This window comes from Osmerus mordax, chromosome 13, assembly GCF_038355195.1.
Source record: "Osmerus mordax isolate fOsmMor3 chromosome 13, fOsmMor3.pri, whole genome shotgun sequence".
In the NCBI taxonomy this organism is placed as follows: domain Eukaryota; kingdom Metazoa; phylum Chordata; class Actinopteri; order Osmeriformes; family Osmeridae; genus Osmerus; species Osmerus mordax.
In genome coordinates this window covers 690,404-715,183 of record NC_090062.1, presented here as the reverse complement: position 1 = coordinate 715,183, position 24,780 = coordinate 690,404, and the positions used below count along the sequence as shown (strand labels likewise).

The window sequence follows — 24,780 nt, the reverse complement described above, 5'->3', positions numbered from 1 at the left end:
CCATTTTCAGGACACTTTATTTGAAAGATAATTGTGTAAAAATGCAAATAACTTTACAGATAGAATATTTTCAATGCTTGATAAATGAACCGCTGCATGATTAATCGAATTTTAATCACGATCACGGCTTCCCACGATCAAATTTGCGTGATTGAGCGATATTTAAAATGCATCATTCCGTTCATAGAACGCTCCGTATCAAAGTTCTGCAAAGCCAATCTAGCGCTCCGTAAACCAATACATTTACATTTATGCATTTAGCAGACGCTTTTATCCAAAGCGACTTCCAAGAGAGAGCTTTACAAAAGAGCATAGGTCACTGATCATAACAACGAGATAGCCCCAAACATTGTGAGCAGCCAAAACATGAAGCATACATTGTGGAAAACCAAATAAGTGCCAAAGGGAAGAACCATAAGAGCATGCAATTAAACAAGTTACAATTGCACAACATGAAACTCCCCGCAAGAGTGTACCTGTAGAAAAAACAATCAACAGTAAAAATATTTCACAGCGAGTACAAGAATTTGAAACCGTTACAACTAACCAACAAGAGCAACAAGTCTCTCAATACGAGTCATTGTGATCCTGGAGGAAACTAACATCAGGTCTAGCCAAGCATTCCTAAGTGCCGTTGTACTCCCGGAACAAGTGCGTCTTGAGCCTTTTCTTGAAGGTGGGGAGACAGTCAGTGTCCCTGATGGAGGTGGGGAGTTGATTCCACCATTGGGGGGCCAGACAGGAGAAGAGCTTGTGTTGGGACCGGGCGCTCTTGAGCGGTGGGACCACCAGACGGTTGTCAGAAGAAGACCGTAGGTGGCGGGGGGGGGGGGGGGGGGGGGGGGGTGTAAGGCTGGAGGAGAGATAGCAGTGGTAGGAGAAGCCATGGGAGCCATGGGACCTATAGTACCAACACTGCGGTTACATGGTAAATGCTAAGTAGTTACCCTTCATAACAGTTTAGAGGTCAAAGTAATTACACTCGTAAAACTTGGTTTGGGGGAGGATGGGTTGTGGATGTTAACATTGAGTTTGTTAAGCACAACCTTCAACTGCCAACCTTCAACATCCACTTTCACACAACCCTTTCCCATATGGTCCCTTCTTACACTTTTGTCAACAATTCCCATAGAACTATATTGTTTTTAATATAGGTATGGCTATGCAGTTACATGGTAGTTAATGTAACCTGAATGTATAGTATGCCAATCATCCATGTTTTTTACTTACCACAGGACAGGACAATGCCCTGGGCATGATCCATGCACACACGTGTCCAAGCGCACATACACGTGTACACATATCCGCAAGCATGCTCAAACGCACATATGCACACACACACACATTAAGAACCACTGTTCTGCCCCACATGTTTTCTGCCACTGCAACAAGGCATTTTTTACAGAGAAGAAGATGCTATCAAATGCAGCTCATCTATCATTCACCACAATCATGAAATCTGCAGGAACCTGCAGAGAAGGAAAGAGGGAGGGAGAGAGGGAGGCAAGGAAAAACATTAAGAGCTAGGAGTGGGAGGGGTGGAGGAATACAGACAGAAAGAGAAAAGGGTGCAGAAAGAGAATGAGGCAGAGCACAATGCGAAAGAAGAAGCGATAGGCAAGAAAGAGAGAAAGGAGTGACAGGATGAGGAGGTTTGAAACAGATTACAAAATAAAGAGCAGTATATAGTGAAGCAAAGACGCATCCGATGTCAAGTGAGATGGAGAGATAACGTAGAGAGAGATAGAGAAGAGACAGGCATCTTTGGACAGCCTTGTGCAGCAGTTCGGCAGCAGTGTTGCTCTCTGGGTCTCCAGAGGGTTCTCCTGAGTACTGCTGTCGTCACCACTGTCACACACAAGGACGCTGAATGACCACTAACCCTCCTCCCTTCCTCTCTCACACACAACCTTTTTAACTTTTCCTGCATGCATCCATCCCCCTTTGTCTCTTCCCCATTTTCCAAATCTTCATTTATTGTACATCATATGCTGTGTATGGTAGTAGGCCATGCAAAACAATGCAACTTGATGCAACTTATCTCACCAAAGACAACAGAAAATCAGTGCACTTGTATTGAAGTACATTTACATTTAGTAGACACTCTTATCCAGACCGACTTACAGTAAGTACAGGTACATTCCCCCCGAGGCAAGTAGGGTGAAGTGCCTTGCCCAAGGACACAACGTAATTTTGCACTGCCGGGAATCGAACTGGCAACCTTCAGATTACTAGCCCGTGTCCCTAACCGCTCAGCCACCTGACTCCCGTAAGTATTGGATTTGTATTCAAATTACAAATGTTGACTTACTAAAATGACTACTGTTATTGTCTTAATTTCATCCTAATGCCCCCCCCCCCCCCCCTTTGTCCTCCTTTTTTGACCGACGTGTCCTCCTTTTCAGGGTCATGCTTCTGGTCACCCTACTGACTGGTAAAAGTGGCTGGTTGAATTCAGCAGTATGCCCAGTGGTGCCTTAGGGGCCCTTTAACAATTGTTGTGGGGAAATAGAATTTCTTAGTTAGAAAATAGATAGTGGGTAAAGAAAAGAAGGTTGGAGAACAGTACAGAAGATACAATCAGCTACAGGGTTTGGTCAAGAGGGCAAGACTGGTCAAAATCAGCGAAAAGCTTGAATTGAAAATGTGTTGAATGAAAAAACTGACATAACCAAAATGGGGATGGAGGGGGGAGGCAAATTGCTATCTCTTCCTGGGATCCCAAAACTTTTGCGACGCCCCTGGTCGAAATATATTGGTTGGTATGAGTCTTGTTGAGTAAAACACCATAACATATTGTACGTACATACAGCCTGTGCATCTTACTTTATGTGGGAATAGTATGAGGGACGTACAGTATGTACTGTTTATATTGCACATGCAGTATAGAGAAAGAGTTAAAGCGAATGAGAGGGAAAATTAAGAAAGAAAAATGAATGGGAGGCAGGAGACAGTATTTCCAGAGCAGATCAAAGGCATGGGAAGAGTCAGTGTCGCTCAGGCAGCAGCCAACAGCTCCGAGTGATGTGCTCATTACCATATGAATCATTAGCATGAGCTGGAAGCTGTAAACAAGGTGGCACACCAGGCCAGGCCACACAAGCACACACAGATCTGCATATAGATAGACACACTTACACACACATACAGTAGCTACAAACACGCACAAAAACACAAACGCACACAATGTTTACACAATCTAATAGAACATCACAGCACAAGCCATATTCATTCAACAGCACAAGCCATGTTTTGTAATGAGTGTAACATGCATGAATGTGTAACCAACAAATATTTCACCACCAAGAGTTGTGCACAGTAAGAGTAAATGCCGTGTTACATTCAAAATGTTTTTGCTCTAATCTCAGGGGCAGTGTTTTACTGTAGAGAGTATGTCCTTAAGAACCAAAGAGGAATGTTCAAGCTCCCGTGTCCATGTGTGATGCTATTCATTCATTCTGGCCAGACAATGAGGTGGTTTAACGAGACGCTAAAAGGAGGAGTGGAAATAAAAATAATTCTTTACTTTATAAAATATGACATACTTCATTATGCAGAAGGGTGAGACAAACTCACATTAAGGACAGTTTAATCAAAGAGACAATTGTGTCACCCGAGTGTCTGGTCAATGAGCCGTTTCTATTCTCCAGTTATAGACAAAAGGGAGGGACAGAAAGTGCATAGCCAGTGTGCGAATTACGGGGGGTTTGGGGGGGTCTGACCCCCCCGATTAAGGCTCGGACCCCCAAAAGAGGTAAAAACCACAGGTCGGGGGGGGTCGATACATTTATATATCGTTCTTACCTGTAGTCGTAAATATCACAATATAGTTACCATATTCATTCAATAACAGGTTGGCGATACACAGAAATGTTGACTTTATGGCAGAGAATATCACACACTATTACACTGACTGCCATAGTCAAAATTCACTCAATAAACACAGCACGAGTGACCAGTGCCCAATAAAACTCAAGAAACACAGTGCGAGTGACCAGGCAGTGTGCAATGTTGAATCACCTCAGTGTAGCGGTGCGTTCTGCGTCGTGATAAAGTGAAAGAAAGGCAAGTTTGCCATCTAATACCCCAACAATCTGTCACGAATGTATTTGTAATGGCAATTAGCTGTAGAATATTCACAAGAATGTTAATGATAGAAACATGGTTAACCACCAACTTAAAAGATAGCTATCGCTAGCTCTATATCAAGCAAGATAGCTTCATTTGTCTGTCTCATTGCTTGTCCGAATCTGGAGAGATTTCCAACAACCTTATTTTGTGATGAACAGTCAGATATGTTACTCTGCAAATTTTGTAAAGATCAAGATTATTTCAGAAAGAAATGACTACAAACAATAGTGTTTGTACTTTTAGTAGTGCGTTGTCGTGCCGTTTACTTGGTTGGGGCGGCGGCAGGGGTGAACTTCGTCCCGGGGACACCCCCCCCCGATTGTCATTGTATAATTCGCACACTGTGCATAGCTAATTATTAATCACTGATAATTACCTGGATGTCGAACTTGTGTACACTAATGGCATCAGGCCTGGGGGGGGATCGGGAGGGGGGGGATCGGGGGGGGGGGGGGGGGGGGGGGAGTTTGCGCACCTCGATAGCAGGTCAAGCAGGCACTTCTGTTAAGAGCCAAGTTTGGAATTGGTGTGTGTGAGACTAAAAAAAGTAGTGTGTGCGTACTTGAGTGTGTATGTCTGTATGATGCAGCACAAGAGGCTATGACTTCTGACTTACAATACTATGACTTCTGATGTCAAAATGTACACACAATTAATTCATTATGTAAAAAAAAGGGTATCTTCTAGGTATCTTCTTCCATCAACAGGACATAAAACCAAGGCATACACTAAAGTGAACAGTGAAGGACAATACAGATCAATACCAAAGCAGGAAACAGGATATGGCATCATAGTTACTTACCAATTTGCGTTGACACCAGGTGCAGACACCACACAGAGCAACGAGCCAGACAGTACACACTGTCAGTCCCATGGAGACCAGGATCACACTGAGAGACAATGAGCCTGAAATGACTAAATGTGAGAGGAATAGGAGAGAATTAGAGGGAATAAATTGAGAGAAGAAAGAAAAAAGAGTGGGAGAGAGTAAGAGGAGAAATATATGGAAAAGGTTAGTCTCTGACTTCAGTTACCATGTTAACTTATTCAGGGCCAAAAGTCACTGCATAAACACAACTGATCCTCCACCACATTTACAGTTAGGTCCATAAGTATTTGGACATTGACACAATTTTCATCATTTTGGCTCTGTATACCACCACAATGGATTTGAAATGAAACAATCAAGATGTGCTTTAAGTGCAGACTTTCAGCTTTAATTTCAGGGTATTTACATCCAAATCAGGTGAACGGTGTAGGAATTACAATACATTTTATATGTGCCCCCCCCCTTTTTAAGGGACCAAAAGTAATTGGACAATTGGCTGCTCAGCTGTTCCATGGCCAGGTGTATGTTATTCCCTCATAAAGGGAGTTCGTTATTTCATTGACAAGGAGCAGATAAAAGGTCTACAGTTCATTTCAAGTATGGTATTTGTGTTTGGAATCTGTTGCTGTCAACTCTCAATATGAAGTCCAAAGCGCTGTCACCATCAGTGAAGCAAGCCATCGTTAGGCTGAAAAATCAAAACAAACCTATCTGAGAGATAGCAAAAACATTAGGTGTGGCCAAATCAACTGTTTGGTACATTCTTAAAAAGAAAGAACGCACTGGTGAGCTCAGCAACACCAAAAGACCCGGAAGACCACGGAAAACAACTGTGGTGGATGACAGAAGAATTCTTTCCCTGGTGAAGAAAAACCCCTTCACAACAGTTGACCAGATCAAGAACACTCTCCAGGAGGTAGGCGTATCTGTGTCAAAGTCAACAATTAAGAGAAGACTTCACCAGAGTAAATACAGAGGGTTCACCACTAGATGTAAACCATTGGTGAGTCTCAAAAACAGGAAGACCAGATTAGAGTTTGCCAAAAAACATCTAAAAGAGCCTGTACAGTTCTGGAACAACATCCTATGGACATATGAGACCAAGATCAACTTGAACCAGAATGATGGGAAGAGAACAGTATGGAGAAGGGAAGGAACTGCTCATGATCCAAAGCATACCACCTCATCAGTGAAGCATGGTGGAGGTAGTGTTATGGCGTGGGCATGTATGGCTGCCAATGGAACTGGTTCCCTTGTATTTATCGATGATGTGACTGCTGACAAAAGCAGTAGGATGAATTCTGAAGTGTTTCGGGCAATATTATCTGCTCAGATTCAGCCAAATGCTTCAGAACTCATAGGACGGCGCTTCACAGTGCAGATGGACAATGACCCGAAGCATACTGCGAAAGCAACCAAAGAGTTTTTAAGGCAAAGAAGTGGAATGTTCTGCAATGGCCAAGTCAATCACCTGACCTAAATCCAATTGAGCATGCATTTCACTTGCTAAAGACAAAACTGAAGGGAAAATGCCCCAAGAACAAGCAGGAACTGAAGACAGTTGCAGTAGAGGCCTGGCAGAGCATCACCAGGGACGAAACCCAGCGTCTGGTGATGTCTATGGGTTCCAGACTTCAGGCTGTCATTGGCTGCAAAGGATTTGCAACCAAGTATTAAAAGTGACAATTAGATTTATGATTATGTTAGTTTGTCCAATTACTTTTGGTCCCTTAAAAAGGGGGGGGGGCCACATATCAAATGTGTTGTAATTCCTACACCGTTCACCTGATTTGGATGTAAATACCCTGAAATTAAAGCTGAAAGTCTGCACTTAAAGCACATCTTGATTGTTTCATTTCAAATCCATTGTGGTGGTATAAAGAGCCAAAATGATAAATTGTGTCAATGTCCAAATACTTATGGACCTAACTGTATGTAAGGGGAGGGAGAAGAGGTCAAAGATCATATCCAGACGAGAAAAAAAACAAATATTCCTCCAGTGACGTACTGAACCAACAGATAAATAACTGAAAAACCCCACAAATGAGGTACAGGGAGGAGGGAAGGTGTGGAGATTTGTGTGTGTGTGGTGGTGGAGGGAGGCCATAATGTGATTTCCTCTCTACACTCCATCATCACTAACTCACAGACAGACTCATCTATCAGAGAAGGATGGGAACCAACAGGAATATTGAGCAAAAACATACAATAAAATATGCTATACTACACGACAATACCATACAGTAGAGAGAGTTGTTGATTCACTACATTTAATGCAATTCCAGTTTAATTGATTCCTGAGTATATTTTTTTAGATATCAGGGGGCTTCTATATCAGTGGTATCATATACCACTAAGAGGGGAAGACACTGAAAAAAGAGACTGAGAAAGAACAGAGAGAGAGACAGAGACATTGACAGAAAACGATACAAAGACAGACACTAAACAACTGTCACACAGGCTTGCTAATCATCTTACTTGTTCTGTGATTTTGTCTTTGTACACAACAACCTGTTCCCTCTCCCTCTGTCTGTTGATAGTCTCTGTAAAACAACACAATGAGATAACAACCTTTTTGGGGGCGTTTCTACCAGGTCTCTCGCCTACCAGGCCTGCCTTTCTACAGCCATCCAAAAAGTAGTGCCAGTTGCCACAAAAATAGTCGCAATGCAACCGTAGTTCATCCTCTTTTCTCACTCTGTTGCTTTCTACTCTCTTCCCCAATAAGATCCCCCTCAAACCCCCCCATCACTCTGCACATGCCTAGATATAACTTCAGACCTTTTAAGTTGGAATGGATAAATGAACATTAAAGAGAGGAAGCAGAAAAGTCAATGCATCCTCCTCAGTACTCATTCTATTTGATGTATTTACCTTTATTTTCCTTCTCTACTCCCCACTTTCTTTTTCCTCTCTAAACATATACTCTATTCCACCTCCCACCATTCATCTCTATTTCGGTCTCTCTCTCCCTCCTTCCATTCTCTCCTACCTGTGTAATGCAAAACAACACAGCCAAGCTCCAGGTGCTGGCTGTCAATCAAAGCAATCAGGCAGCATTATGTTGAAAAGCATTTGAACCACGATAATAATAAATGTTGCATTCCTGCTGTGGAATTCCCAATGTGGAATTCATATAGCTGCTGTATAATAACAGTTTGGCTATTCCAGGATGAGCATGGATTAAAAAAAAGAAAGGATGGAAGAATATGAACCAGGAATCTTCTTCACTCTGTGAGGTTATGGCATAGATTAGGTGGTAAGACAGACTGGTTGGCTGCCTGGCCAACTGGTTGGTTGGCTAGCTGGCTGGCTGGCAGACTGTTTGTATAGTTAGCTGTGTAGCTGAGCAGGCTGGCTGGCTGGGGGGGATGGGAACTGTTGTCTGGCTGTTTTCCTGTCTGGCAAGCAGGCAGGCCAGCCCACCCTAGTATTGAAAGCAATCTCCCTGTAGTCTCACCCTCGGGGATCTCCATTAGATGGTTGTGATAGGAGGATTACATCCTGGTAATTGGATGCACCAGTTCCTTTAATTATTATAATAGCAGCAGTAATATCGCTCTTGTACAGCTGCCTAGCTGAGAAGAGAGTGGCAAGCAGAAAAGAAAAAACAGAAAGCAGTGGCAGCAGGCTTGACAAAGTTGCAGCTAACGCAGCCTGGAGAAGAAGAGACTTAACCAGAGAATGAAAGCGAGAGCAGAGAAGAAAGTAGCTGGCTCATGCCTGCCTACCTAGCTAGAACTTAGACCCAGAAACAGCAGGTGCAAACATGAGTGGCCACAGACATTCACACAAGCTGGTAGAAGGAGAGGCGTGAGAGATTAGTCTTCACAGAGGAAGAGAAGGAGGAGGGGGACCATATGTTGATGTTGGCCCGGGCGAGGAGGACTTCCAACTGAGTGCCCATTAGCAACTGCCCATCCCTCTTCTATAACTCCAGCCCCCTCTCTCTTTCTTTCCCATGAAAGCCTTTCCTCTTTCCCAGCCATAACCTCTCTTTCTCCTCCTACTTAATTTTTTTTCTCTCTCTCACTCTCTATTTCTCTCCAGGACTGGCATCATGCAGGGTTGTGGTGGGAGTCTTACTGGGCACCACCTGTGGCTGAGAATACCAACCCAAGACTCACATAGAACTGCTTCTATCACACGCACACAAAAACACACATCTTTAAATAAACAATCCTTTGTATGTACACAATGTCAAAGCTTCTACTTTTAACCTTCACTGTTGATATTTATGAACTGCATATTGTAAAATAATCACAGATACTGCCAGTAAGAAGGAACCCTTTAATAATTTCACAATAGTGATACACACACACATGGGCATTGAGTGGTGGAACACACAAACGTTCACCAGAGAAATTTGCTTCTGCCCTTTTCCTATCCTGCTGCCCTTCCTCCCAGGGCAGCCAAGAGCAGTAGGCAGCCACATCAGCAGCACTAGGGGGCCAAGTCCAAGTGCTCACCCATGTCCTGACCAGTGTTGCCACAGTTACTTTGAAAAAGTAATCTGATTACTGATTACTCCTTACAGATTACTTGATTTTAAAAGTTTACAACAAACCTTGATATTTCCATCTTTAGCTGACAAATACTCAAAATAGTGATTGTATTTCCAACTCGAAAATGCGCATCTCCCTCCTCCTCCATTGTTGTTTGTGTCGCTGCATGTTACATCAATTGTCTCCAAACATCTCCACTGTAACTTGGCCGATGAGAGGCAAGACAGAAGTGTAATTTTGATTTAAAGACAAGAGTTTCTTTTGAAATGTTGACCTACGAACGCACTTGGAAAAACGACTCAAGTCGTAGGCCTACTTGGGGAAAAAACTAACCATAAAAAATGTCCCGAGTACAGTAAATCTGAGATAATTTGCGAACCATTACTTTTAGAAAAATTGTGGTTTAGTTGCGGTTCGTTGCATTTGTTCATGTAATTGTAACTGTTGCCACCATATTACTTTAATATTTTGTAAAGGTTTTTCAGAATTGTACATTTTGTATTTGTATGTAGCATTACTGTATTGTATTGACTATTGTAATAACAGACTTTTATTTTGGAGCCTTGGTGGAGCTGCTAGTTTTGAGCGCGAAACACAGAGAAGAAAGCTGATGTCCTTACACACACGTTAGTTAGGTAGTACATTAGTCAAGAGAATTACATTAAGATATTAATGCCTTTAAAAGCTGAAAGGGACTGTAAAAGAAGATAAGATTTCCTTTTAGAGCATGCAGCCAACGAGGTATTTTGTCTGTTTGTTATGTACTTTAACGTAGTGTTACTTTTGATGCTGTGTTTGCTAACCAGCTAACGTTATGTCTTATGTGTTTTGATACCATGTATTACATAGTTTTCATGGTTTGATGTGGAGAAGAAGACTTCATTAAAAACCCGTAAAGGAAACCATTTGCTGTCTGACTGTGCTTGGGAGGGAGTCACAGTGAAAACTCGGACTGTTCGTCGACGCAAGTGGACGAAGCAGCAGTCTCAAGACTAGCTAACGCTAGCTGCTCTCAACGTGGTGGCTACGGTGCTTGGAACGTTCGTCAAAGGACTGGCAGATGAGTCGAAATCACGCACTTTCTCACAGACGCACACACACGCACACTGATAGAGCAATAGTTTCAAAGCAAAGCCATAAGAACTTGGACACTAATAAGAGTGGGCTAAGAAGAGGGCTTTACAAAGGTTTGCTTAAAGGTTTATGTGTCGGCTAAAATTGAAGGACTGTTGTGTGAGTGGTGAATGCATCTTGTTTGCTCAGCAAGTTTAACCAGAAACTTGCCATTTACTGTATAGCCAGTTTTAAGAAGCTAAAGGCTAAGTCATAGGCTACATACCTTTTTGTTTTGAATTTCTATTCTATTACCAATTTAAAGTGTGTTTTGTGGTAGTGCTAAGTGAAGGCTATTTGCCATTTGATGTTTAAGTTCTCAATAGTGTTCCAAGGGAACCAATATTTCTTTATACATTTTCTAAGTGCATTTTGAGTTACTTGGGTGGGAATTACCTACTAACTGTACAGCTGTTGATAATCATAGCTAATGATAATATTTTCAGTTGAAATATTAAGACACTGCAGATACACACATTTAATACACATTTGAGTAGGCTTTAGCAATTCATCCAGACATTTATTTTACTTCAGAGTTCTAGTTTAATTTACAATTTACACGTAAGCTATTCAAGACCCTTTGACAATGGCAGAGCCTAGTCAGTCTCCAACCCAGGTTAGGGATAATGTTAGGGATACTGAAGCCCAACCGGAGGAAGTGCCTCAGCCAAGACATGGTGAACGAGTACGTAATCTAACAGAGAAAGGCAAAGAAATGCAAGACAAGAAAATTAAACCACTGCAACAAAGATTTAACTACATTTACCAAAAATGGAGAACACAAGTTAAATCCGCTAAGCAGCCATTATCACAATCATCAGAGCCATTAGCAGACAGTCTGCTTCATGACATCATTGGCGACACCAGAGGCCTTTGTGCCGACGTCCAGCGTGTTTATGAGGAGCTGCGCGAAGTCACAACACCAGACCATGACATGCGTCGAAGAGTGGATCTGTGTGTAGAGGTTTCCAGCTTCATCGTGTCCAAAGCCTCGAGCCGTCTGAATGGGAAGACGCCAGAGGGAGGAGAACAAAGTTGGCCAGATGCAAGCTCTCTTTGGAACTCAAGCACGAGTGAATTAGGAACTGTCGCTTCCATCTTAACCCTTGTGCTGCCTTCGGGTCACATGACCCAAAGGTTCATAACGAACCACCGTTGTGTTTACCCAATTTTACCCAATACAAAAACAAATAAAAATAATTTTCTTTTAACCATTGCAATGTGGGGGGTCTGAGACAGCCCGACAGTTAAAAGTAAATGCTTCACTTTGTTTTTGTAGGAGGTAAATTTGTCGCAATACGACAGTGGGTCACAATGACTGATGGGTCAGAATGACCCGAAGATAACACAAGGGTGAAAGGGCGCCTCAGAGCATTCAAACATGTCTTGTGTGAAACATCAAGAAGCTGCCGCCGACGCTGCTGCAAGCCAAGCTGTTGTGGAAGTGTTGCAAGAACAAGAAAGAGAACAATTGGAAATACAGTGCCTGGAAGCAGAGGTTAAAAGGAAGATTGCTGCTCAAGAGGCCGCCGCTCTAAAGCGTTGTTTAGAACAAGAAGCAGAAGAAGTGAATAGAAGAATAAAGAGAGAAGACGAGGACGCTAAAATGAAAGCTAAACTGGAAGAACACATAGCTATACAAATAACTCTTGAGGAAAGACGGAGAAGAATACAGCATTTGGAGACCATGAAGGAGCTCAGTGCAGCGCGAGCGAGAATGCAGGTGTACAATCAAGAGCCAAAAGACATCCCAGACCATGGGTTGGTTGCAGGTAACCAGCTGCGGGGACCCACAAGACACCTGCCCCTGCCTGTGTTTCCTGCCCCTCAAGCCGTCACTACCTCCACGAGTGAAAGCACAACAGAGCTTGTCAAGGACCTGGCAGATGCTTTAAGTGCCAACAAAATCCCAGTTCCTGAACCATCAGTATTCAGTGGCGATCCATTGAAATACAGTGACTGGAAGCTTTCTTTCCAAACTTTGATAGACCAAAAGAATATTCAAGAGAAGGAGAAGATATACTACCTCTGTAGATATGTAAGTGGACAAGCCAAGAGTGCACTGGATGGCTATTTCCTACTTGGGACTGAATCTGCCTATGTGTCTGCATGGGAGATTTTGGAGGAAAGATATGGAAACCCATTTACAGTTGCAAAGTCATACAGAGACAAACTCCAAGCATGGCCCAGGATCGGCACTTATAGGCTGTAAGGTGAAACCCTGTTATCGTTTCAGCCCGCTCCACAGTCTGGCATCTACACAATCTTTAGCTCATAAAAAAGAACGAGTCCTGCTAAGCTACCAAAAAAAAGTTTGTAGCTGAAATTCCAGTCGATTGTCGATGCGTCTATGTTTTATGCAGAACTAGTTTCTTCAGAGCGTAATAGGATTTTGGTGGCACGGTTCGACACGTGATCCTTCTACACCAATAAGGTAGCTGCTTTTTGTCAACACGGATGGATATGGTTGTCAAATAGAGGATGGGACCTTGCACGTTTGTTTCCTCTATGTTTATTTTGCCGTGGCGGCTCGCCACGACTAAATTTCTGCCGCCATGGTATCAGAAATAGGGCTGTACAAAATTTTAGGACGTCTGTGATTGTTAGTGCATGTCGGAGAATAGCATGTCACGCTTCACACCGCAGTTGAGATTGTGCGTCTTTGAGAAGTCGTATAGCTAACTTGTCAGTTAATTTAAGCCTGTTATTGTATTAGTCTATATTCTTGCTAATTTTAATTAAGTTAACTGGTGATCTTCGTTGTTTGTATTATTCCCCTGCTAGCTAAATTGCACATGTCTGTTGATTCGATAGCGATTGCTGCCTTTGCTTATGTTTGTATTTTCGGTGCAACTATGCAGAAGTAGTTTTAATTAATAAATAGTGGGTTTATTGTTATTATTTGCTACAGAATGCTTAGCCTATCAAGCTCAAATGAAGCAGACAGTGTACATGCTTTCGAGTACCTTAATCGATAGGCTAGGCTACTGACCAACGTCAATTATTAATACGTCAATTAATAATTGGCAGAATTTATGCCATTTAGAACACTTTGAGTGGAAGGTCTCTAAGTAGCCTAACCTTATTGTTTTAGGGGAAATAGTACGAAAATATGTGCAATATTACATTAGTTATTAAACTAGGCTATTACATTAACCTGAGGGGGGGGGGGGGACAGACAGACACTTATGTCGTTGTTGTAACATTCATTCATTCTTCCACAAATGAAAACACTGATCAACCATAAAAACAATCTTAATGAAAAATATGATATATAAAACTGTACAAAACAGAATAAGGAATAACAGATTAAGGACACTCAGTCCTCACTGTCAGTGTCAGGACAGTTATCTTCCAGTTCCTCAGTTTCTTTTGTGTTGGCACAATTACAACAACGACATAAGTCTGTGCAACACAGTCCTGCAGAAAAACATGAACATCTGCCTGTCTCACACGCACTTTTGCAGCCGCAGTGTATCACATGCAAAACACTGTCAGGGGCCGAATTTCTGTTACGTGCAAGGTTCCATCCTGTATTTGCCAAACATATTTACATTTACATTTAGTCATTTAGCAGACGCTCTTATCCAGAGCGACTTACAGTAAGTACAGGGACATTCCCCCGAGGCAAGTAGGGTGAAGTGCCTTGCCCAAGGACACAACGTCATTTGGCACGGCCGGGAATCGAACCAGCGACCTTCTGATTACTAGCCCGATTCTTTAACCGCTCAGCCACCTGACTCCCTTATCCCTTATCCTGACCACCATATCCATCCTGACCACCATATCCATCCATGTTGACAAAAAGCAGCTACCTTATTGGTGTAGAACGATCACGTGTCGAACCGTGCCACCAAAATCCTATTACGTTCTGAAGAAACTAGTTCTGCATAAAACATAAACGCAACGATAATCGACTGGACTTTCAGCGACAAACTTTTTTTTGGTAGCTTAGCACGACTCGTTCTTTTTTATGAGCTAAAGATTGTGTAGATGCCAGACTGTGGAGCGGGAATCATTTTCTAAAAGACTTTTCGTGGTTCACCTTGCGGCCTATAAGGAGAGCTTTGAGCTCAGAGAGTTTGTTGATTTTCTCAGAAGTTGCGAGGCTGCAATGCTCCACATCAAAGCATTGGAGATTCTAAACGACTGCAATGAAAACAGAAAAAATATTGTTAAAATTACCCGACTGGCTAACTGCAAGATGGAATCGGAAGGTCATAGAAGTTGAAAAGAAAAGCAGCAAGTTCCCCTCCTTTAGTCAGTTTGTTGAATTTCTGATAAGAGAAGCGAAAATTGCCTGTAACCCAGTTACATCATTGCAGTCATTGAAACAAGGTGAAATTGAAAAGCCAAAACCACAAAGATATCAAAGTGTTAACGCAAAGACACTGACTACAAGTTCCAATGAAGAGACCATGAAAACATGCAATTTCTGTAAGAAGACTGGGCACACTTTGCTCAAATGCAGGAAGTTTGTGGAAAAGGCAGTCTCAGATAGTCAAGTTTGTCCAAGCTGAAAGACTGTGCTTCGGTTGCCTTAAGCCCGGTCACCTCTCAGAGTTGCAACAAAAGGAGCGTTTGCGACACATGCAACAAGCGCCATCCTACTTGTCTGCATGAAGAGAGAGACAAAGGCCAACAAAGTCAGAGTCAAGACAGGTCAACTACAAGTCAGGAAAGGAGTAGGGAAAGGCCCCAAGCAACACAACGTGAAACAATTGCAGTAGCTACTTCAAATAGAGTAATCCTTGAGGAAACTAATAAACAAACCTCTGCAATAATTCCTGTCTGGCTGTCACCTGCCGCTCAACCATCACAAGAAGTACTTACATATGCTCTTTTGGATTCACAAAGTGACACGACCTTTGTTCTCAGTGAAGTAGCTAATGCTTTGGAGGCCGACAAAGAGCAGGTCAAGTTAAAACTCTCTACTATGACTTCAAGAACAACACTGGTAAGCTCTGAGAGTAAACAACCTTCAAGTCCAGGGCTTTTACTCCAACAAGAAGATGTATTTACCACCAACCTACACACGTGACTTTATTCCCGCCAACAGAACTCACATTCCAACATCTAAAACTGCCAAAGCTTGGTCCCATCTAGAACACTTCCAAGATGATGTGGCACCTGTACAAGACTGTGAAGTAGGTCTGCTCATTGGGTACAACTGCTCACAAGCCTTACTCCCACGAGAAGTTGTCTGGCGAAGAAAATGAGCCCTATGCACAGCGCACAGACCTTGGGTGGCCATGGGAATGCCTGTGTAGATTATGGAGATGCCATTGGTATCAGCCATCGCATAGTAGTGAGGCAAGTGACACCAGGAGTTAACCCCTCCGTCAGTCTGACAACTGAAGTACACTATGTGAATAGAACCAAAGTCAAAGAAATCACCCCCTCAGACATCCTAAAGGTCATTGAGTCAGACTTCTCAGAAAGAGCTGGAGAAGAGCATCCTGTGTCTCAAGATGATCTCAAGTTCCTGTCAACGATGAGAGAAAACATCACACAAAAGGATGATGGGCACTACGAAATGCCATTACCGTTCAAACAGGAAAGACCAAAACTACCGAACAACAAGATATGTGCAACACATCGTCTAAATTGTCTTCAAAAGAGACTAATGAAGAATCATGCATACTACAAGGATTACGTGAACTTCATGAACGACATAATTTCACGTGGCGATGCAGAGAAAGTCCCTGAGGAGGAAATTGACAACAGCCCGGCTTGGTATATTCCACACCATGGGGTTTATCATCCGCAAAAACCAGGGAAAATTTGTGTGGTATTTGACTGTTCTGCCAAATTTCAAGAAACATCTCTTAACGATCATCTACTCACTGGACCTGACAAACATGTTAGTGGGTGTCCTGTGTAGATTCAGAAAGGGCTCGATCGCAGTGATGTCGAAAGGATGTTTCATCAGTTTCATGTGAAAAAGGAAGACCAGGATTACTTATGATTCCTATGGTGGGAGTAACCTGGAACAACCTGGAAACCACACCCTCAACCTACAGAATGAAAGTCCACCTGTTCGGAGAGGCTTCATCTCCTGGCTGCGCCAACTTTGGCCTGAAACATCTGGCGGCACAAGGGCAGGGTCGGTACAGTGAAGACATGATCCGCTTCATACAAAGATATTTCTACGTAGATGATGGTCTGGCAAGTGTTCACACTGAGAAGGAAGCCATCCAACTCGTCAAGGAATCAAGAGAACTTTGCTCCGCTGGCAAGCTAAGACTCCACAAGTTTGTCTCCAATAACGAGAATGTGATGGCATCCATCCAAGAAGAAGAACGTGCCACAGTTAAAGAGCAAGACATGGCCTTGAGCTTACCTCATATGGAGAGAGTGCTTGGAGTTGAATGGTGCATCACTTCTGATTCATCCAGATTCAGAGTTCAAGTAAAGTCCAATCCACTCACCAGAAGAGGTGTGCTCTCTACAGTAGCCTCTGTGTATGATCCGTTGGGATTCATGGCACCTTTTGTCCTTATTGGAAAGCAAATTCTCCAACAAATGTGCAGAAAAAAGTCTGGCTGGGATGATGAAATTCCAGAAACCCTAAAGCCCCAGTGGGAGTCCTGGATCAGAGACCTTCCCAATGTAGCTGAAATGGAAATCAAAAGATTCTACTTACCTTCAAGTTTTGGTAACATTAAGAGTCATGAACTTCATAACTTTTACGATGCAAGTACCTCTGGATATGGTGAATTTACTTACCTGCGAGTCATCAATGAGTCCAATGAAGTCCACTGCTCTCTAGTAATGGGAAAATCAAGAGTCTCACCAACCAAAGTGACAACAATACCAAGACTGGAGCTCACTGCAGCAGTAGTTGCAGTTCGCACCAGTGACATGCTCCGCAATGAATTGGAAATCCAAGACCTGCAAGAATACTTTTGTACGGACTCTACAGTCGTCCTCGGCTACATAAACAACGATGCAAGAAGATTTCAAGTGTTTGTAGCCAACCGAATACAAAGAATCAAGACAAGTACGAAGCCTGAACAATGGGTCCACGTTGCATCTGAGGATAATCCAGCCGAGCATGCGTCCCGAGGATTGACCGCAGAGCAACTCAAGACCTCCAATTGGTTCTCAAGTTTCTTTGGCAAAAGGACCTACCTGACAGAGCATGCAAGGTGGAAGAAGTTAAGGAAGATGATCCTGAGCTCCGCAAGGCTCTTGTGTTGAATACCAAGGCAAGGGAAACCAGATCATTTTTGGACCGCCTTGAGAAGTTTTCTGACTGGTCAAGGGTGGTGCAAGCACTTGCCAGATTGAAACAACGAGTTAAAGAACACAAAGCGGACAAGCAAAGAACCAATGAAAGTACAAGCCTAGAAGAAAGGAAAGAAGCAGAAACTGTTATCATTAAGTTAGTTCAAGAAGAAGCGTTCCCAGATGAAATAAAGAGCTTGAAAGTAAAGAGACTGAGCTGTAAGACAAAGCACAGCAAGCTGTACAAGTTCTGTCCATTTTTGGACGAAGAAGGGATCCTAAGAGTGGGAGGACGTTTATGTAAAGCCACGTTACACCCATATGTGAAGCACCCAGCAATACTTCCAAAAAACAGTCACGTATCAGATTTACTTGTCAAGCACTTCCATGAAAGAGTTCATCATCAGGGACGTGGAATAACTGTTAATGAACTGGGAGCTAATGGATTGTGGATCCTGGGATGCAGCAGTGCAGTTTCGTCACATATCTTTAAATGTGTCAAGTGTCGAAAGTACAGAAGATGTACTGAAGAACAGAAAATGAGTAACTTACCTGAAGATAGAATGGAAACAAGTCCTCCATTCACCTACGCTGGCATCGACTGCTTTGGTCCGATCCATGTTAAAGAAGGAAGAAAAGACATTAAAAGGTATGGACTTTTACTTACCTGTCTGTTCAAGAGCAATACACAGAGGTGCTTGATGACATGACGACTGATGCGGTCATCAATGCCTTAAGAGTAGTAATTGCTATAAGAGGAAATGTTCGTCAACTTCGAAGTGACCAAGGAACCAATTTCATTGGTGCGAGGAGAGCGTTTTCAGAACTCATGAAAGGAATGGATGAAGACAGAGTAAAGGCTCTAGGATGTGAGTTTCTGACGAATCCTCCTGCAGCAAGTCATATGGGTGGCGTCTGGGAGAGGCAAATTAGAACTATAAGAAGTGTTCTCACTGCCATTCTGGACCAGTCAGCACAAAGACTTGATAGCTCATCTCTCAGAACTTTTCTATATGAAGTGATGGTGATCATTAATAGCAGACCACTTACCGTTGAACACTTGAATGACCCATCCTCACCTGAACCTTTGACTCCGAATCATATTCTTACCATGAAGTCCACCATCATTCTTCCTCCACCTGGACAGTTTATCAAGGAAGATCTTTATCTTCAAAAGAGATGGCGTCGAGTTCAATATCTAGCCAATGAATTTTGGATTCGATGGAAAAAGGAATATCTTTTGAGTTTACAACCAAGACAAAAGTGGCAGAAGAACAGAAGAAACCTAAAAGTAAACGACATTGTGCTTTTACAAAATGATCAAGCCCCACGTAATGAATGGAAGCTGGCCAGAATAACAGAAGTTTATCCAGGGTCAGATGATAGGGTGAGAAAGGTCAGATTGTTAGTTAGTGACACCACATTTAATGAAAAGGGTAAATGCACAATAAGAGAGTTCTTGGAGAGACCTGTGCATAAGTTGGTCACTGCTTGAAGCAGACCTAGTTTAATATTTCTAATGTTTATCTTCATTCTATGGAAGAAGTTTAATGTTTCTTTGCTTTCCATACTTAATGGTTAATGACATAAGTGTAATGTTTTAAGGTCAAAGTCTTTAACTGCAAAAGTCAGTATGTGTAAGAAATCTCAGAGTAAGGTTGTGTGATTTGGTGGGAGTGTAACTGTTGCCACCATATTACTTTAATATTTTGAAAAAGGTTTTTCAGAATTGTACATTTTGTATTTGTATGTAGCATTACTGTATTGTATTGACATTATTGTAATAACAGAGAAGACTTTTATTTTGGAGCCTTGGTGGAGCTGCTAGTTTTGAGCGCGAAACACAAAGAAAGCTGATGTCCTTGCACACACGTTAGTTAGGTAGTACATTAGTCAAGAGAATTACATTAAGATATTAATGCCTTTAAAAGCTGAAAGGGACTGTAAAAGAAGATATGAAGATTTCCTTTTAGAGCATGCAGCCAACGAGGTATTTTGTCTGTTATGTACTTTAACGTTGTGTTACTTTTGATGCTGTGTTTGCTAACCAGCTAACATTATGTCTTATGTGTTTTGATACCGTGTATTACATAGTTTGCATGGTTTGATGTGGAGAAGAAGACTTCATTAAAAACTCGTAAAGGAAACCATTTGCTGTCTGACTGTGCTTGGGAGGGAGTCACATAATAGTTTATTAATCTTATTTGTCTTTCTTATTTGTCACATATAATCAAATTGAGATGGCACTGGAGCAAAGGGGCTTGAGGAAAGTGGCGACTCAGTCACTGGGAGGGAGTGGTAGGTCTATGTATATACACGTGACGTGACCCTCATGCTGAAAACGTGACTTAATTGTCGCATAGGCTACATGACTTCACTCCCAGAGACGGAAGAAGAAATCAAATATATATTTTACTATTAATGACAAAATAGTAACGCACAGTGACTTGGACAAGTAACTTTAATCTGATTACTGGTTTGGAAATAGTAACGCGTTAGACTACTCGTTACTGAAAAAAGTGGTGAGATTAGAGCATCACTGGTCCTGACCAGGCACCTGGGCAGGAGAACCATCCGTTCTGTTTGTTTTTAAATTTGGGTTCTACTGCAAACCCATATGGAAACCCATATGAGCACAGGAAAAATCTGCACACAGAAAAGGCCCGGTAAATAGCCCACCTGAGCACCGAACAGTGTCCCATGCAGGAAGCAAACCCAGGACCTTCTTGCTGTGCCAGCTTGGACCAGACTAATCCATAACCTGTACTTCTACTGTATATCCATGAATAAGAACAGTGGACTTGTACATGGCTGGTGTTTCAGCTCCCACACCTATGTTCCTCTTGGACTGTTATTCTTATCTCTCATCTCCCCACCCACCAGCTCTATCAATGCACCATTATTTTCCCTCAAGTAATTACATAATACCATAACGATTAAAACTACTCATCTGACAATGGCATCCATATAATTCCCTCCTATCTTTAATCGCAATCTCTCTCTTTCCTTCTATTTATCTATCGCTCTCTCTCTCTCTCTGCATTCCTCTGTGTATTTAACCCTCACTCATCCCCATATGGTGGTTTCCTCCACATTGTACTAACAGAGACCTGGCAGCATCTGTTTTATAAGAGCTTGTTAGGCCACAGAGGGGTATTATGTTCTCACACAATATACTCGGGTACACACACACACTCGCACATACACACACCCACAACAAACTATAACTGTCGTCATCATGTACAGTACGTGTCTTAGGAAGGATTCAAGTCACTGGCCTTTCACATGGGTAACCTACCATGTACTGCTGAAAGGGGTTACCACCAGAGAATAATGACCAATTCACAAGTGCAAAAAATTCATTTAAAAAAAGAATACATGTAGAAATTTTTGGGAGAGATACGGCTGATAACAAAGCTCTGATGGCAACTGATTGGAGGAATAAATGGTGAGGCTGGTAGCAAAGACAAGCCTGTTAAGCAAAGAAAGCAAGGAGGAGGAAGTTAAAGAGGAACAAGCTTTTGTCGGTGGCAACCAATGCTTAAATAAACATTCTCCATGGTGATGCCAAAGAATTCCAGGGATGTAAGAGGACCTAGGAGGACGGAGAGGGAACTCCTAGATGATTGAGGATGGAAGTGAGGGTGAAGAGGCACCCAGACGTTGACAGACAACATAGTAGGTTCTGTTCCAGTTATCCCCAAAAAGTGCCAGAAATCAAAGAGGATGGGACTTTGGATGTGGAGGTGCCGGATGATGCTGATTTGTGGCAGGTGGGATTGTGGGTACATGTGGATCAAGGGAGGGAAATGGCACATAATGAGCAGACAGGAATACTCTTGCAGACTATAAGAAGCATCTGCCTTCATTAAAGTTATTGCAGATCATCTTGCTACCCGAGAACAAGACAGGGAAGCCTCTGAGATTATTAGCCTGTACACCAGTACAGTACCTGGCTAGAGTGGGCAGAACCACATATTCACGTCACTTCCATTAGTCAAACAACATGGCAGCTGTCCAAGGCCAGAGCGCTAGGGTAACAATCAAGACATCATCTGTGTCAGATGAGCAACCAGCAATCAAAAGGCTAGGAGAACTATTGGCAAATGATGGAGGATAATTCACTGGATTTTCTGCCTCAATGCACCAGGCAGGCAGTCAGACATCACTTTCGTCCTCTCCCTCCTTCTGGCTCTCTCCTTGACCTCAGCTCTAACCCACCTTCCCACAATCGTAATTTTTGGATTGTTCCCTCCTTCCCTCCCCTACTCCCCCCCCACCCTGTTCCTCTGAACCTCGTGCTGTGTCTCCCTGCCTGTGTTCTGCTCACAGAGCCTCTGGGGCTGGTGGACACATTTCTTTATTGATGTGTGTGTGTGCGGGCATGTGTGTATTTGTGCATGCAAATGCATGCGTTTGTGTGTGTGCTTGTTTGTTCTTAATGTTGTTGAGAAGCACATTTTGTCATATTTGTCGAAAGTAACTTCACATCTTGATAGCAACCAATATATCTAAAAGTTTGATGGTAATATTAAATCATTCTGACGTCTGTGGGCATCGCAATACTGTAATAAACACGACCAATCATTAAGGGGTACCCTGACTATTGATTGGATGGGCTACCTGTCTGTCTACCTACCTACCTGCGCGCACTCTTCCCTTCCACTCAATGCTTGTTACTGTAGTTTTGTGGGAGTGGCTTTGAAGGGAGGAGGTGGGATATTTTGGTTTAAATCATGTCAAAAAGAAGCTAAAAGAGAGAAAGTGTGTGTGTTTGTGTGTGTGTGAGGAGTAAAAAGCGTCATTTGTGTGTACCGTATTTTTGGGAAATAAAGCCGCGGTTTATACCCCAATTTTACATTTTTCTTGTGGTGGTGCGGCTTATATTTCGATGCAGCTTATAGCACATTTTTATAACAAAACAACAGTAGAAAAACTTTTTTTGTGAATGCTATTTAACCCGTTAAGGAGTAGCGTCGCACATATGTGATCGTTCGAATGCGGGTCTCACAGCGTAACGTCGCATATATGCGATTTCGAACATTCCAACTGAATATTTTCCGATGGACAAAACCTATGCCACAAACGCTTTAGTATGGCTTCAAAATGTACTAATGAGAAGGCTAACAAGTAACACTAGCATTGTAGTAGCATTGCTATGAGTATTATACTAGCTAACTTAGCCTGGAAGCTAACTAAAGCTAGCTAGCTACCGTTTCGGAAAAATTACTTACGCTTTGGGGACCGTCGTAAATATTTAGAACTCACATGTCTAAAGGTAAATATTAGTTAATTCTCGGTCAATAGAAAACATACGTTACGCACTTACTTACTTTCGTTCATGCCGTTGTGTGTTACACAACGGCATGCTGTAAGATCGCCTATACTCGTGCATTGCTTGGTATCATTGTTCCCGTATCAAGTGCGGCATGTATTCAAGTGCGGTTTATACTCAGATTTATAAACACAAAGCTCCCATTCTGGTGGGGTGCGGCTTATAGAAAATGCAGCTTATTTTACGAAAACTCCGGTATCCTTTTGAGTGAGAATGTGTGGATGAGTGGGGGTGGCTTCTTAGTCATAGGATACCTCCTGGGCTGGGGTGGCAGAGTGGCACAACAGGGTACCAACCCGTACAGAGACCACGATTGAGGTTGCTCTTGTCCCTACAACAAACACACCACCAGAAGGGCATGACGGCCAATGAGCTGACAGAATGAGGTCCTGAGAATCCAAGGGATCTCAGGGATGTGAGAGCAAACAGTTCATCAAACTGTATACCCATTCTATCTTGAAGCAGCTGAGAACAGTAGCTGCATTAAAGATTACCTGTGGGAGGCTTAAACAGCCAGTGTGATACTGGTTTATATTTCAAACATTCTCCAAGTCCCTCGTCACAAAGGAGCCAGGGCGTGAGAGTACAACTAGAACAAGTCTGGGCCAGAGATCACACTTTCTTTCCTGTCTGACAGGATGAATAGACATCACTGCAACACTGAGGTCTCTTCCACACCATGCCCCCTGGTCAGAGCCCTACCTGGTCCAACACACAGATATGGTCCTTTATCTAGATGTGATCTAACAGTTCTCGTGGATATAACGTGTGTTCTTCAGGCACATCTGAGTGCATTGCATCCACCTAAACAACCCATAGGTTCCTTTTCACATGCTGTCACTGCTCTCATGCCCCCAAGTGCTTGCTCTCTCAATGGCCAGTTAACGGTCGATTATCCTCCTCATTTGTTTCCAACTTTATCAAGTGATTGATTTGTACTGATTTCTGTTATCTTAATAGATGAAAAACATGGGCAAGGAAATAGAGAGAAGCAGTGCAACTTAAACATAAAACATTTCAGAGAGCTCAAATAGTTTAAGTTAATAGGTCAAGTGAGAAGAGACAGAGCAGCTGACGAAAAAAAAAGACATATAATGAGAAATGGACTGTGAGATGTGTGAGGAAGGGGTAGAGGCTGAGGTAAGAGGAGGGACAGAGAGAATGAGGGAGTGAGGGAAGATTATAGAGATATAGGTAAAGAGCCAGCGCTGTGTGTTCCACTGGGCAGTTTGCCCGCAGCGCTTATAAACCCTGAATGTGAAGTCCAAGTTTTTTTTTTTCTCAACTCTTTCCCTAACAACTTTACCTGTCAATCACTCTACACAGCAGATGAGAAGCTGTTGCACCAGATGGGCATTCTGTAAGTTAATCACTATTGTGATGTCACTAAGTTCATCACTATTCATACTCTTTTGAAGCATGGTGTTACGTTGATTAGACCAAGTACAGGAGCTAATTAACCCTCGTGCTGCCTTCGGGTCACATGACCCAAAGGTTCATAACGAACCATCGTTGTGTTTACCCAATTTTACCCAATACAAAAATAAATTAAAATAATTTTCTTTTAACCTTTGCAATGTGGGGGGTCTGAGACAGCCTAGCTGTTAAAAGAAAATGCTTCACTTTGTCTTTGTATG

The 24,780-nt window shown here is 42.6% G+C and overlaps 1 protein-coding gene and 1 long non-coding RNA gene across 2 annotated transcripts in view; one reads left to right on the top strand and one right to left on the bottom strand.

Annotated features, from left to right (window-relative positions):
* The window catches only part of syt7b (synaptotagmin VIIb), a 210,488-nt gene that overhangs the window by 106,232 nt on the left and 79,476 nt on the right, over nucleotides 1–24,780 (bottom strand). The window contains exon 2 of the mRNA XM_067249495.1: nucleotides 4,934–5,046. Coding sequence (XP_067105596.1) covers nucleotides 4,934–5,046 — 113 coding nt within the window. The remainder of the gene's footprint in view (nucleotides 1–4,933; nucleotides 5,047–24,780) is intronic.
* The window catches only part of LOC136955779 (uncharacterized), a 145,372-nt gene that overhangs the window by 75,325 nt on the left and 45,267 nt on the right, over nucleotides 1–24,780 (top strand). The gene's annotated exons all lie outside the window — the stretch shown is intronic.